The sequence below is a fragment of the Apaloderma vittatum genome, unplaced genomic scaffold (assembly GCF_000703405.1).
Source record: "Apaloderma vittatum isolate BGI_N311 unplaced genomic scaffold, ASM70340v1 scaffold3151, whole genome shotgun sequence".
In the NCBI taxonomy this organism is placed as follows: domain Eukaryota; kingdom Metazoa; phylum Chordata; class Aves; order Trogoniformes; family Trogonidae; genus Apaloderma; species Apaloderma vittatum.
The window spans coordinates 79,466-92,772 of record NW_009700689.1 but is presented as its reverse complement, the minus strand read 5'-3'; the positions used below and the strand labels follow the sequence as shown (position 1 = coordinate 92,772).

The following is a 13,307-nucleotide window of genomic DNA, read 5'->3' as shown; positions in this document are numbered from 1 at the left end:
CTGCTGAACAGACATCTGCTTTTTGCAGCTGGAATACTTACTTTAGGTCAATTCTGCAGATGTGGGTCAGCCTGGCTTTCCCTGAGCCACATGGCTCTATCAAGTACTGAGAGTCCATCACAATGGCTCGAACAGCTCCCATAAGAGGAGCCTCTTCGTGCTCCACAGAGATGGCAACCAGCATGCAAGTTCCCTTTGGCAAATCTGTCCTCCATGTCCTGCAGCAATATATGCAAGATGGAATCACTTCAGTAAAAAAACATTTGGGCACACAGTTAAGAATGAGAATTAGAATTACATTTCGCTTGTCTGCCTGTCCTTATTGTTGCCTGCAATGCCACTGGAACGTCCTAGGAGTTCCTGGAGGAGTTTCATGTTCCCCAGCTGGGAGTCTGACCACGATGTAGAATGGTTGCTGCAGGCTCCAGGTGGAAAAATTTTGCTTCTCCACATGAGTGTTTTGTAACCATTATGTTTTACAAAGTAGGATATAGCCTTCTGCAGTCAGGCAGAAGTTTCAGAAAGAAGATAAAGTGAGCTTAGGACATCCAGCAAAGGCTGAAATGTTGCATTGTAGCCATGCAGACTTACAGAACAACAAATACAGCTTAGCAGAGCAGAAATCCTCACTACTACCCACATTGACTTCCGAAACTCTCAGAACATGTTTCAAGGGCACCTGAATTAAAAACAGAATGTCCTTTCAGTTTTCCTCTCTCCCAAGTTTCTAGATGAACATGCTGCAGGAGTTTTCCACCAAGTTCAGGAATTCTACACTTTAACTCTAGACACCTTTTTCTTGTTCTCGTGTCTCACATATTTCTTGTCTGCTTTGAATCTCACAGGATAGGTCTATGCTCTTTCCTATGATGTGGGAAGAAATGAGAAATACTCACTATGCTGTGTAATGTGCATCATCTTGCCATGGACTGTCTGAGACAAGGATTATGCTGCCTTGGGAAGTTTTAGCAGGTAAGCTGCTTTCAAGGACTGTCAAAGTTTGGACTTCAGCAGGCAATTTTAATATTCTGCATTTTTCTTATATTAAATGGAGCTGTGACTCAAGGCACTGCAGGAAGATACTGACTTCAGAAGGTTTTACATGTCTGTGCATTAATAAAAATGATGGACTACCTTGGCAGATGAAACACACAGAGAGCAGGAAATCACACCTCAGATCATAGAATCATAGAATGGCCTAGGCTGGAAGGGACCTTAGAGATCATCTAGTCCAACCTCCCTGTTGTGGGCAGGGACGCCACCTCTCGACTAGACCAGGCAACACATGGGGACCGAGCAAGATCTGCTGTGAAACCCTGAACCATCTACTGTGAATGCCTGCACAGTGCAATGATGTGACCAAATCATTTTGGTAACTACACAGCACTTACTTCAGTAATTTGTGAAGCAGAAAACTATGTATCCCAGAGACTGCAGAAGACATATGATTCCCATTACCAGTTATACAGATTTAGGCCAGTTTCTGTACTTTTCTAAATGTCTTACAGTAGTAAAAACTGGCATGGTACCTAACTCACAGAGATGCTGTGATACTTAATGAACATTAAACATTTCAGGAACCTTTAATGAAAAGCAATGCCTGTGCAGGGCAGCTGAGAGCTGTGTCAGATCCCAGGCATATGAAACATCACCCTTGTACTTTTACTATTAGAGTCTTCTCAAGAGAGCCTAATCCCCTTGTTATGACTTTCAAATTGGGAAAGGAAAAAAACTCCAACAGCTACATTTATCCTTTCACAGCCAAAAGTTTGATTGGGAGGGAGAAAATTGCTGCCTGTTAAAATACACTCATTCATGTCCCCAGAGGTGAATTATAATTTCACTGTTCACTTCCCACCAATCATAAGGTATCAAATTGACTGAGATATCGCCAGCCTAACCTTACTCTAGACTTAATCATATAAATCAAAAGAGATAAACAACAGAATCTGACAGATCTGCCTGGTGGCTGTTTTCAGCCCTTATAAACCTACCACGATTTAGTTTTATGATATGTATTTCAGTCCTTGGGGGTCATTCTGCCTGGGTAAGTGAAAAGAATGGGAACTTGATGGCAAGATTTTTCTTTAACTGATGTGACTGCACAGCAGGTCTTTAAAGAACATAAGCCACCGTGAAGCCTAATAGTGAACTAAGTGGGAAATAAGAGGACAGAATTATGGACATGAAAAGCTCACAGACAGTCTTCTTGGGGCTGTGCAGAGTGCCAGATTTATCATTGGTTTGTCAATAATATTATATAAGAAAATTAATTATAAAAGAATTCCCAGTATACTGTGGGAAGGCAAAGGAAATAGAGCAATGGTAGGAGTGGTGTTCTAACATTATACAGAACTTACAGAAAACAATTTTTAAATCTCTCCCAAGAGTTCCAATAATTCTTCCCTTATACCAGTGACATCTGCATGTTGTCACTCTCTAAGAGAATACTGAAATTCATAAAAGGGATGAACTATTATATTTTATTGGTCTCATCTTTTTCCTTCAGCCTTTGTTTTCTCTAGTAAGATTCTGACTCACTGGACTATTTCCTTTGTCAAAACTGCTTAGTATTTCTCTGCCATATCATTCTGATCAAAGAAAGTAGAGACCTAAAACAAAAATGCACAAAATCATCCTGAAATAAATAACTGTATGACTGACCCTGCAAGTGGAAGATGTCAGCAGCTCCATAATAGCTCCTAACAAGCAAAGGGCCAAGATTTCAATGGCAGAAGGTTCATAAGAGTAATTTCTTATCTGTTCTGTACAAGCAGATAGACAGTGGCAGAACTGGGATTGAATTTGGAGTACTGATACACAGCTACACATTTATTTGAGAGATGTCATCCCCTGGAAAACAGTCAGAATATGTATCTACTGCCTCCTTCTCTTCATTTCCACAGTAGGAATTTTATGGGTTAACATTTCTTGGTCTACAAAGACTCCAACTGCAAATCTAAAATAACAACTTATAACAATATAACACTATATAACAACCTTAGCTTAAAAGTACCACCATCTTCTCTACTAAACATTTGGCTCTTAAACATCAAACATTCCCCAGAGAACAGCAAAAGCAGTATAAAAAACAATTGGGTTCTATTTGCACTGTTTTGACAACAAACAAAGCTAAGAGAGAACAGCGGCTATTATCAGACATCTGTTCTAAGGGAGAAATGATATTTATGGCCTCAGGAGAATGTGCTGCTCAAATTACATCAGAGAAAAGGTCAGCGTGCTCTAGGTGTACATTTTAAATTTGGTTTGAGAAATCAACACTGCTGCCCAGAAGTAGAGTTCTTGAAGCACAATTATATAGATGCTAAGAGTGAGGCAAGACCAGATCTTCTTGGTCTGCACGGCAGGAAGCAAAGGTACTGGAGATCTGCCCTTAGCTTACCTTAGAACGACAAAGTCTCGGACGGGATGAGGAGCCATGCTGTTCAAAACGTACTGGTAAACTTCTGTCTGCTTGTCCAGGCTCTCAACCACTTTCCACTGCAAGAAGTCCTCATCCCAGAGGTGACGTTCTCTCAGCACTCGGTTCAGGACAACTGATGGGGGGGCTTCAACTTCCACCGAGGCTTTCCAAAGCCTTAGTGGGTTCCCATCTCCAACCTGGAGCAAAGCAACAAAGAACACAAACCCCCATGATTTATACGCCTATGTTCAGCAGAGGAAAACTGAGGGCAAAATTTTGATATGGGTATCTGGAAAAGGTTGCCCAAGGAACTGGCTGAGTCACCATCCCTGGAGGCGTTTAAAAGATGCATTGCTGTGGTGCTAGGGACACGGTTTAGTGGGGCACCTGGCCTTGCTAGGTTAACGGTCACACTCAATCATGTTTTCAACCCAAACAATTCTATGATTCTGTTCTATGATCTTAAGAGCATGCATATTTCTCTGCTAATCATTACTATTATTGCTATTGCTGCCACTCCGTTTTATGTGAAAATACACGCATACTAGTCCTGGATGGAAAACTGAAGTGCTACACTACTTCTGCTCTTACACCAGTGTATATCTGGACCAGATACCAGAGTGTCAGTGGAGTTGCTGTATTACTTCTGGTGTGATAGACACTTTTTCAACCTCAAGCACCCTGAGTGTAATGAAGAATATGTGTGTGCAGAAATAAAAACAGATGAGATACTGAAACCCTGGGCTTAAATAAAGCTACTGCCTTGGGCAATTTGATGTACTAGCTAGGACTGAGGGGCCATTAACCCTGCTAGTTAACTGGTGGAAGTGCAGAACATATGTTAATTCAGTTATGTGTCAGGTATGCAGACGTTTAGTCCTCAAAATAGCTTCAAGGGAGTTATTGGGAAAATGCCTTTCAAGGAAGAAAGCTGCAAACTGCTTGCTAACTCTTCCCAGCTCATGGCTCCTGTTACTTGTTAACACCTCCACAGCACGCAATAAGGGGAGCGGAAAGTGCTAGGCAACGCACAAGATTAATATCACAAATTCCACACATACAGCTTTTCTGCACAGTTTAGGGGTCATATTTCAGGCATCAAACACGTTAACTAACTCTCCTTATCCTGGCATCCTCACATACCAATGCTAGTACTCCAGAAACCTCCAGCACCTCCCAGCAGACCCAGAACTCTGTCCCCTGCAACACATCTTCCACCACTCCCACCTTAAATTGTTTTATGTTGCTACAATTCCTTCTCCCCAAAGCTCTTGGTTTCCCAGTCCCCCCTGCCCTAGACCACCAGGGACTCCCAATTCCCTCTGTATTTGCACATGCCCTTGACCCTAGACCCACAAGTCATGCCCCTATTTGCTCCCTCTCCCACATCCTACTCCCACCTGAGCCCTGTTACTCCCTCCTCAACCTCCAGCAGTTCCTCCCTGGAGACATCACTCACAGAGTCAGGCTACAAAACAGTGTGACTGTGATTTCTTTGCCCTAACAAGGTAGACATCAAAAATCCACTAGAAACCAGGACAAAAAGATCAGGGATAAAACTGGCCATATGGTTGGCCTAGCTAAGTAAAGCCGTGGGGAGCCTGAAGAGGTTTTTTTAACACCTATATTCTGACTGTGTTCTCCAAACTGCTAGCAAACATCAGGAGATGGTCACAAACGTTGCCTGTCCCCAGTCCAAAAGCTTTCCCAGGTAATGTTATCTGTTGTTTAAAGTGTCAGTTCGCTCTCTGGTTGTGTTGTTTGCTGTATTGCTTTACCCATTTTGAAGATCTTAGCTTGCTTTATGTGCCATTTCCTGGAATTTCATACTTGAATTACTATTATATTGCATTTTTAACTGCTTTTAGTAGTCTTTTTAAAAAAATCATGTGCCTCACCAGACAGAAGGATGTGTATTTAGCCATGAACAAGTCAGGGTGTCCCATAGCCAGGCCCTATTTTGCTTTGTTTTTTTTATTGCTTCTTCCACATGTCCCCATATTACCTTTTTGTAGGCAAGTTCTGTGTTCTCCATACTGGAACATGTGACCCATCCTTTGAATTTCTCTTTTGCTTCTTTCTGGAGATTCTGCATGAGACTTTCCAGGTACATCTGATAGTTCCCTCCTTCCTCATCCACTTGTTTCCCGAGCTCATCCAGTGTGGGAGAATGCACTTCTGCATCAACATAGGAGTTTCGGGACTGGCTGACCATCTCGTGTGGGACCTGTTCCACAGAAGGGAGGGAAAACACACAGAAGAAACCTCCTGCTGAGAACTTTTCCATAAGGTAATGTGTTTCTAGGCTGACAGACCATTCAGCATCCAATTGCAATGAACCTATTATCTGTCAAATGAATGCCTATTTCTGTCTTTGCTTCTTATGCAAAGTGAGAAATCTTGTGTAAGCAGTATAATCATAGAATCAGAGAATCATAGAAACATTCAGGCTGGAAAAGACCCTTGGGATCATTGAGTCCAACCTATAATCCTATTACTCTACAGAGCCCACACCTAAACTGTATCCCCCAACACCACATCTAAATGACCTTTAAACACCTCCAGGGAAGGTGACTCAACCATCTCCCTGGGCAGCTTATTCCAGTGTCTGACTTCTCTTTCTGTGAAATTATTTTTCCCTAACACCCAGCCTAAATCTACCCTGTTGCAGCTTGTGGCCCTTCCCTCTAGTTCTACTTCCAATTACCCATGAGAAGAGACCAGCACCAACCTCCCTACAATGTCCTTTCAGGTAGTTATAGAGAGTGATGAGGTCTCCCCTCAGCCTCCTCTTCTTCAAACTAAACAGCCCCAGCTCCTTCAGTCGCTCTTCATAAGATTTTTTCTCCAGGCCCTTCACCAGCTTTGTTGCCCTCCAGCACCTCGACATCCCTCTTGTATTGAGGTGCCCAAAACTGAACACAATACTCAAGGTGAGGTCTCACCAGTGCTGAGTACAGGGGGACAATCACCTCCCTACTCCTGCTGGTCACAAAATTTCTAATACAAGCCAGGATGCCATTGGCTGCCTTGGCCACCTGGGCACACTGCTGGCTCATCTTCAGCTGCTTGTCGACTAGAACCCCCAGGTCCTTTTCTGCCAGACAGCTTTCCAGCCACCCTTCCCCAAACCTGTAGCGCTGCATGGGGTTGTTGTGGCCCAACTGCAGGACCTGGCACTTGGCCTTGTTGAAGCTCATCCCATTAACCTTGGCCCATTGATCCCACCTGTCCAAGTCCTTCTGTAGGGACTACCTACCCTTGTGCAGATCAGCATTCCCACCCAACTTGGTGTCATCTGCAAACTTTCTGATGATACCTTCAATGTCCTTATCAAGGTCATCAATGAAGATGTTGAAGAGAAGTGGTCCCAACACTGAGTCCATGGGTCAGAATAGCACTACCCATGCGGAATCACAACAGACTGGTCAACTGTGTGTCAATACACCTGACTTACTCCCCTGCCCCAAGAAATGTTGCCTCATACTTCTGTGGAAAGGAGCTATGAGCATTTTCTCGCCTCCACCTGTAGTGAAAGTAACTGCAGAAATGACTGTATCTCCCTATGTGATTTTAACTTTATTGCATGACACACAGAAGCTAAGCATATAGGCTCTTCCTTCTGAGATGAATAAGTTTTAATTGAGGTGTTAAAAGCATTATAATAAAATGAAATGTTAAACCAGCAGATTTTGACTTTAATTAGGCTAAAATTTTTTAATCCACTAATTTGGGTTGAAAACTGCCACAGAATAATTACCCTGCAGATTTAATAGCTGTATTTCTGACTGCTAGAAAGGAACAGTCATAGAGAAATGAGATAAATAAACTTTAGATGGATCAAGTTTACAAATAAGTGAGGCACCATCACTCTCTGAGATAATACAAGACAGAAAATGTAAGCATAAACATAAATACTTCAAAGGATGCTGCATTATGCTGCCATGAATAATGCCGTTTGAGTCTCTTACCTCAAAAAGTTTGCTGCATTCCATTATCATGTGAGCAAGTCCCTGAGTAGCTGCCAGGTTTTCACTGAGGTCCTTCTGATCTGGCTTCCCTGTTGCATATTTTTTCTGTATTACTCTGTAATTGAATTCAGTGTCTCAGGTTAAAATTGCTGAATCTTTTTAATATGAAAGCAGTAGGATGTTCAGAACACCAGAAAGGTCGGTCTATCTCTAGTTTTATTTATCATAAAGACTGCTCAAACTGTTGAGCCCTTTCTAAAGCAAAAATGTTTACTTAAAATATTGTTGAGCCAAATGTAAAAGCAGGAAAGGTTACGCATGTCCTGCATCAGATGTTGTACATTTTGAAATGGATTTATAACAGACATGATGTACAACCACTGTACATTGGTACTGCTTAAAATGCTTGCTCAGGCACTGTTTATACACATACATGAACAAGAATTTCAGTGTATTCTGAACCAGATGAGCAAAAAATAACATCAGGAGGGCCATCAAGTTGGGACAGCCAATGTTTAGCAGGGTCTATGCCCTGTTTAGTCTACAATCACCATGTTACATCTCATCTTAATGTGGGTATAAAGACATATATAGAGAGAGAGACATAAATATGAAATAAACATGGTTTCCCAAATGGCAGATTGTAGCCACAAAACAGAGTGAAAAACCACTAACCAAAAATCTGTGTATTAAAATCCTTTAAAACCTGGTCAATCTTTGACTTCAACCAAAGAAAAAGCAGGCCCTTACCCTTCACAGAAGCCAACATTACTTACACAAAACTCACTAGTGCCCTGTTGAAATTTCTTATGGAAAACAGGCACTGCATATTCAGAAGAGCCAGAAATGCCTCCTGGGCTTGTGAAAACACCTTCTGTGCATGTAAAAGTATGCTTCTGGCTCTGCAGCATGGGCTTTCCCCTCTCCCTGTTATCCTGCATAACCTTTAGAAACACTGAAAGTATCACTTTACGCTAAGGATACGACTATTTATAGTGTTGAGAAGAAACCGACCTCGGTGAGCTTTCTTTCTTCACTATATTGAGGTGGAAGAGGGAAGGGGCCAGACAAACAGCTATGTTCATAGGAGTCATCTGATTCTCCTCCACAGAGGTGACATCGCTCAGGAAGCAGAGCAGAGTCTGCAAAACCTCCCGGTTCTCGTCGGACATCAGCATGATGGCTGCCTGCACCGCCTGCAGCCGCTGCTCCTTGGGGACGTCTGAGGAAAAGCAAAGTGATGTTCAGGGGGGATCAGTTGTAAGGGCAGGAACAAGACAGAGCTATCACCGGCGTTCACATTCTGGGAACGGCTTTCTGAAGAGGCCGATGGTAGGGGATGAAGGGGCAAAGACCAGCTGGCTGTTGGAGGGACAGGGTATTTGCTCCTCCATCAAGCGGAGCTCACCTAGCCAATGTATGACATTTCTGTGTTTGTTTGAAAGGCTGTTCCCTGAGAAAGAGACTGAACTTCATTTAAAGTTTATGAAGGGAGAGTAGTACTCAGTACTTATGTCTTTAAATGCTATTTTTCAGCTTTCTTTTGTCCCCTGAGAAGACAGTTCAGAAGTCTGAGGGAAGCTTCGGGAAAATACTTAGGCTTGTGTCCTAAACCGTAACAGAGTTTAATGAAAGCAGTAATGGATATGCTTAAATAGCACCTCAGACAGATTAATTTCTAAAACTACCATGAGTTTTCCCCGTTTGGACTCAGAGCCCTCCTCTGGGTATTACACACACTCTGTATAACAGAACAGAAGAACAAAAGCAGATTTACACTAGAGGGAACAGCCAGCTTTTAAGCTCTGCCTGCTAGCCATGTATAAGCACTTTATTTTAAAAGCTTTCAGACACGAATGACAAACTGAACACAGCCTGATGCTTCTGATTTTCTAGAAGCGTCGAGGACAAGTCTTTCTGAGAAGTCAGAGGAGCCGTTGCTAAATCTGTGCAATGTGTCTTTTCTCCCCACACAGCCTCCTGGTGCTCCCTCATCTCTACTGTTGCACTGGTGGGTCTGATGCATAGACAAGAAGACTGGCCAGCCCTTCAAGATAAATATTAGGCAACTGAGAGTTTTAGGGAAATGGAGAAAGTTTCATCAATGCTATGTCATACAGACTACTATGTTAATCATCTCATCCCCAATCCTTTATGTTACAGGAAATCAAGCCATTCTGGATATGTGAAAAAGGTCCTGGATATATGAAAAATATCTCCAGTGTGTCCCAGAAAACCAGAAATCCCTTGCCAATACGCTAAGAGAGGAAAAATCCTTCCTAACTTCACATTAATAATTTGTTAAACAGGGTGAAGGGGAAGAAAAACTCCCAGCTACAGATTTAATTGCAGACGTTATGAAATACAATTGGTATCCCAGCAATTTTCTGCATTTTTCTTTCTGTGCAAAGAGTTTTGTCAGTACCGTCTAAAACACAAAAATATATTTGTTGTGGGCCACATGAAAAAAAATGCCACTGCTACTCTTAATACAAACATTGGACTCCAGTGCCTAAAGAGCCCATCTTTTCCTGTTCCCACCTTGGTTTAAACAGACTCAGCCTCAAGTCTTTCCGAAAAATCATTTTAACTACTGGTGCAGTTCAAGAAAATCATGTTTTTTCCTCTCCGATCAGTGTAAAGAAGAGTCCTTCAGACTTCTCACTGCAATACCACATAAGGTTACAGTGTCAACCCGTGCCCCTTTTGACATTTTTTTGTTGGCTGGAAGGAATGTTTCACCATTCGGCCTCCTGGCTGTTGTGAATCCTAATGCCAGGCTCTCAAATTGGATGTGGGGAGCTCTTCTGGCTGCAGATCTAATAACACTGACGACACTGAGATCTTGGCAAGATAGGTAGTTTACCTGCAGTCTCTCTCCTGTCCAAGATAAGACCTTCCTAGTTTTCATAATTTTAAAATTTTCATAATTTAAAAGTGATTTTTTTCCTAGGACATGTAGAACATGTCCTTCTAGTGAATAATCTCCGCCTTGGCCGCTTCACTATGGAAACAATTGTGATTGCCATTTCATTAGCACCAAGAATTTCTGTTGCTTTTCTGAACATGTTCATTGATGGGTGCATGGGCAGACAAGACCTGTAACTTGTAAGCAGTAAAGAAGAGACGGAAATGATAGCCCAGGGCTAGGCACAAACTGTCTCACTTCACTTGTGTTCCAAGACATCATGTATGATCAAATCCAGAAAAATTATTTGCAATGCTTTCTCTCACATGCAGGATCATGGTATTTCTCTACCAGCTGCAGACACTGATGTTAAATACATTAGTGACTATGCACCACAGAAATATTTTTACAGTGAAGGGAGGCAATGGAAGTAACTTAGATTCTTTAGCACTGGGATTATACAGTGTTTAAAAATGGCTTTCTATTGTTTTGGCAGCTGAAACGTCTGCAAGTGAAAAGACTAGACACGCTTCTGTTTAGTGCTTCCAATTATTTGCCTTAGACTGGCTGAGTACACTTTTCTGTATCTGCCAGAGCACTGGCTGGCCTCCATAATGGACATTGTCAGAAAAAACCTCTAACTTTTCAGTGTTTTCCTCATTGTTTATTTCTCCCTCAATCTGAAGAGATACTCAGTCATTTTCTAGTTTAAAGGAGTTTTCATTATTCTGATGCATTTGAGTCTCAGATTTTTCTGAAGACTGCTTATGTTGAAACATAAAGAAATTCTGTGGTTTTTTTTCCTTTCTCTATGAGATCTTTACATAAAACCTGAGAATCTATATGAAGGCAGCTTATTTCCTGCAGGCACATTTTATTGACTATAATGAAAACTTTCAGCAAGGAAGACGACTGCACAAGCACATGTTCTCATGGTCAAGTACCACTTCTCCATGTCCAGGACACTCACTTGTATTGAGATGTCTGCACAAAACGGACTCACAGTTTAAAGAAATCTGACAAAAATGTGAGTCTTCATGCTTTTTGTGTCCATGGCAGCCTGTCCTTACGGCTTCTTTCCGATTGTGAGGCTGGTATTTTCAGAGCTTCTCAAATTTTGAATGCCCACTTGCCATTAAACTTGCTAGTGTTTTGACACTGAAACCTCTAGGTGATTCTAGAAACCTCTTAGCAAAAGATTTTGAGGGCAGAGACATACAGGAAGGCTGGGGAGGGACTTTTTACAAGAGTGTCCACGGATAGGACAAGGGGAAATGGGTTTAAGTTGAAGGAGAATAGATTTAGAGTGGACCTTAGGAAGAAATTCTTCAGTACGAGGGTGGCAAGACTTTGGAATAAATTGCCCAGAGATGATGTGGCTGCCCCCTCCCTGGAGGTGTTTAAGGTCAGGTTGGACAGAGCCTTGAGTAGCCTGATCTAGTTGAGAGGCGTCCCTACCCATGACAGGGAGGTTGGACTAGATGATCTCTAAGGTCCCTTCCAGCCTAGGCCATTCTATGATTCTATGATTCTTTCACACATCTCAAAGTGAGCAGAAAGAATCTCAAACAGTGTTAAAATACCTAAACTAGTTACAATATATTATTATATAGTACATAATATTTTCTGATTGTTTACAATAATAAAAATACCACAACTTACATTGATAGATGTGTAGAAAGGTCTCTCCTAGCTTACTTGTGAGGAGAGGCTCCGGCAAGTCTCTGAAAAATTGCTTTACCATGTCTGCCACATCATAGGCTGACTGGTCTTCATAGCAGACGTTTTCTGGGGAGCTCTCATTCATCTGACGTAGGGCCTGGATTCGAGATTTCACTCCAGATTTTCGAAACAGACCCACCTAAAGAAGCACCATGTTGAATTGGGTAGAAAGAAAATGTTACTTAAAGAATATATGTATGTATGTATGTATAAAAAAGTCTGTCACAGGGGACTTTGATCATGACCAAAGCTTGGGGTATTTATCACAATCTAGGCAAAACCAAGGAAAACTTGCAAATACGAGGGTCATGACATGCCCACAAGTCTTGCAGGCAAGTGCATGCTCTCACGGCAGGACTCTAAGAGTTAATAACGCTGCTGCTCTGTATCCCACCCCAGAGGGAGAGCTCAGAGTTCGAGTGGTTTCCCTGCTGCCTGAAGAGTTTAAGCAAGACGCTCAGTGGATATAAATCAGCGCGGCTTGCTTGGCTTGGGTGACTGTCTGTTGATTTACTCCAGCTGAGAATCTGGTTTCTCATGTTTATTTGGGTATATATTTTGAAGGTTAACAAGAAGATATTACGCTCGGCAAAGTAATGAATGCTGTGGCAAAAGATGAGTACATCCTGGCAGAGCGTTAAAATCAAGACCGAATCTGGTTTTTTCCCCTTCCTGCTCTCTGTTCCCAGAAGTTCCCCCAAAACCCACTGAAAACCCCAGTTCGAAAGTGGGGGCCACAGAGGAATTACTTGTGCAGTGACACTAAGATACATTTTTATCCTGTTTGCTCTCTGTTCTGAAGAAAGCGGTAATTCTTCAAATGATGCTTTCACAGCAGTGCTGCCCTTTGACAGTGGAATTCCCCCGGGGCAAATTCCTAAGCCTCAATGACATTATTTATTCCCAAGTGACTTTACAGTGTTTCATTTGGGAAGTGTTAGCATTGTTTTCCTTCAGTTTTGCAAGTGAAAAGGTGAAATATTGGGAAAGGCCTATGAAAAAGGCACATTCAGGTTTGGAATTAGTCTTTTGTTCCTCTGTGCCCATTGTCTCGACGGTGGTCAGTTCAGATTTCTGTGTGGTGTAGTCCATCATTAAAAACATGTTAAAGCAAGGAAATAATGCCTTCTGGTCTTCTTTTCCTTACTTCTGCCAGCACTTGGTTCCCATGGGTCCCTAGAACACCTCCCATGCTCAATTGTATGCTATTTAGGAATTTTGTTAACTTACACGTTAATGACACTAGTTACATAAATCACACACTATGCAGCTTTATGAGGGG

At 42.1% G+C, this 13,307-nt stretch overlaps 1 protein-coding gene across 1 annotated transcript in view; it reads right to left on the bottom strand.

Moving 5' to 3' along the window:
* Positions 1-13,307, bottom strand: part of STARD13 (StAR-related lipid transfer (START) domain containing 13) — a 35,630-nt gene that overhangs the window by 452 nt on the left and 21,871 nt on the right. Inside the window, exons 7-12 of the mRNA XM_009878822.1 lie at positions 11,966-12,164; positions 8,410-8,617; positions 7,396-7,510; positions 5,430-5,651; positions 3,404-3,621; positions 42-218 (exon numbers count right to left, since the gene is read on the bottom strand). Coding sequence (XP_009877124.1) covers positions 42-218; positions 3,404-3,621; positions 5,430-5,651; positions 7,396-7,510; positions 8,410-8,617; positions 11,966-12,164 — 1,139 coding nt within the window. The remainder of the gene's footprint in view (positions 1-41; positions 219-3,403; positions 3,622-5,429; positions 5,652-7,395; positions 7,511-8,409; positions 8,618-11,965; positions 12,165-13,307) is intronic.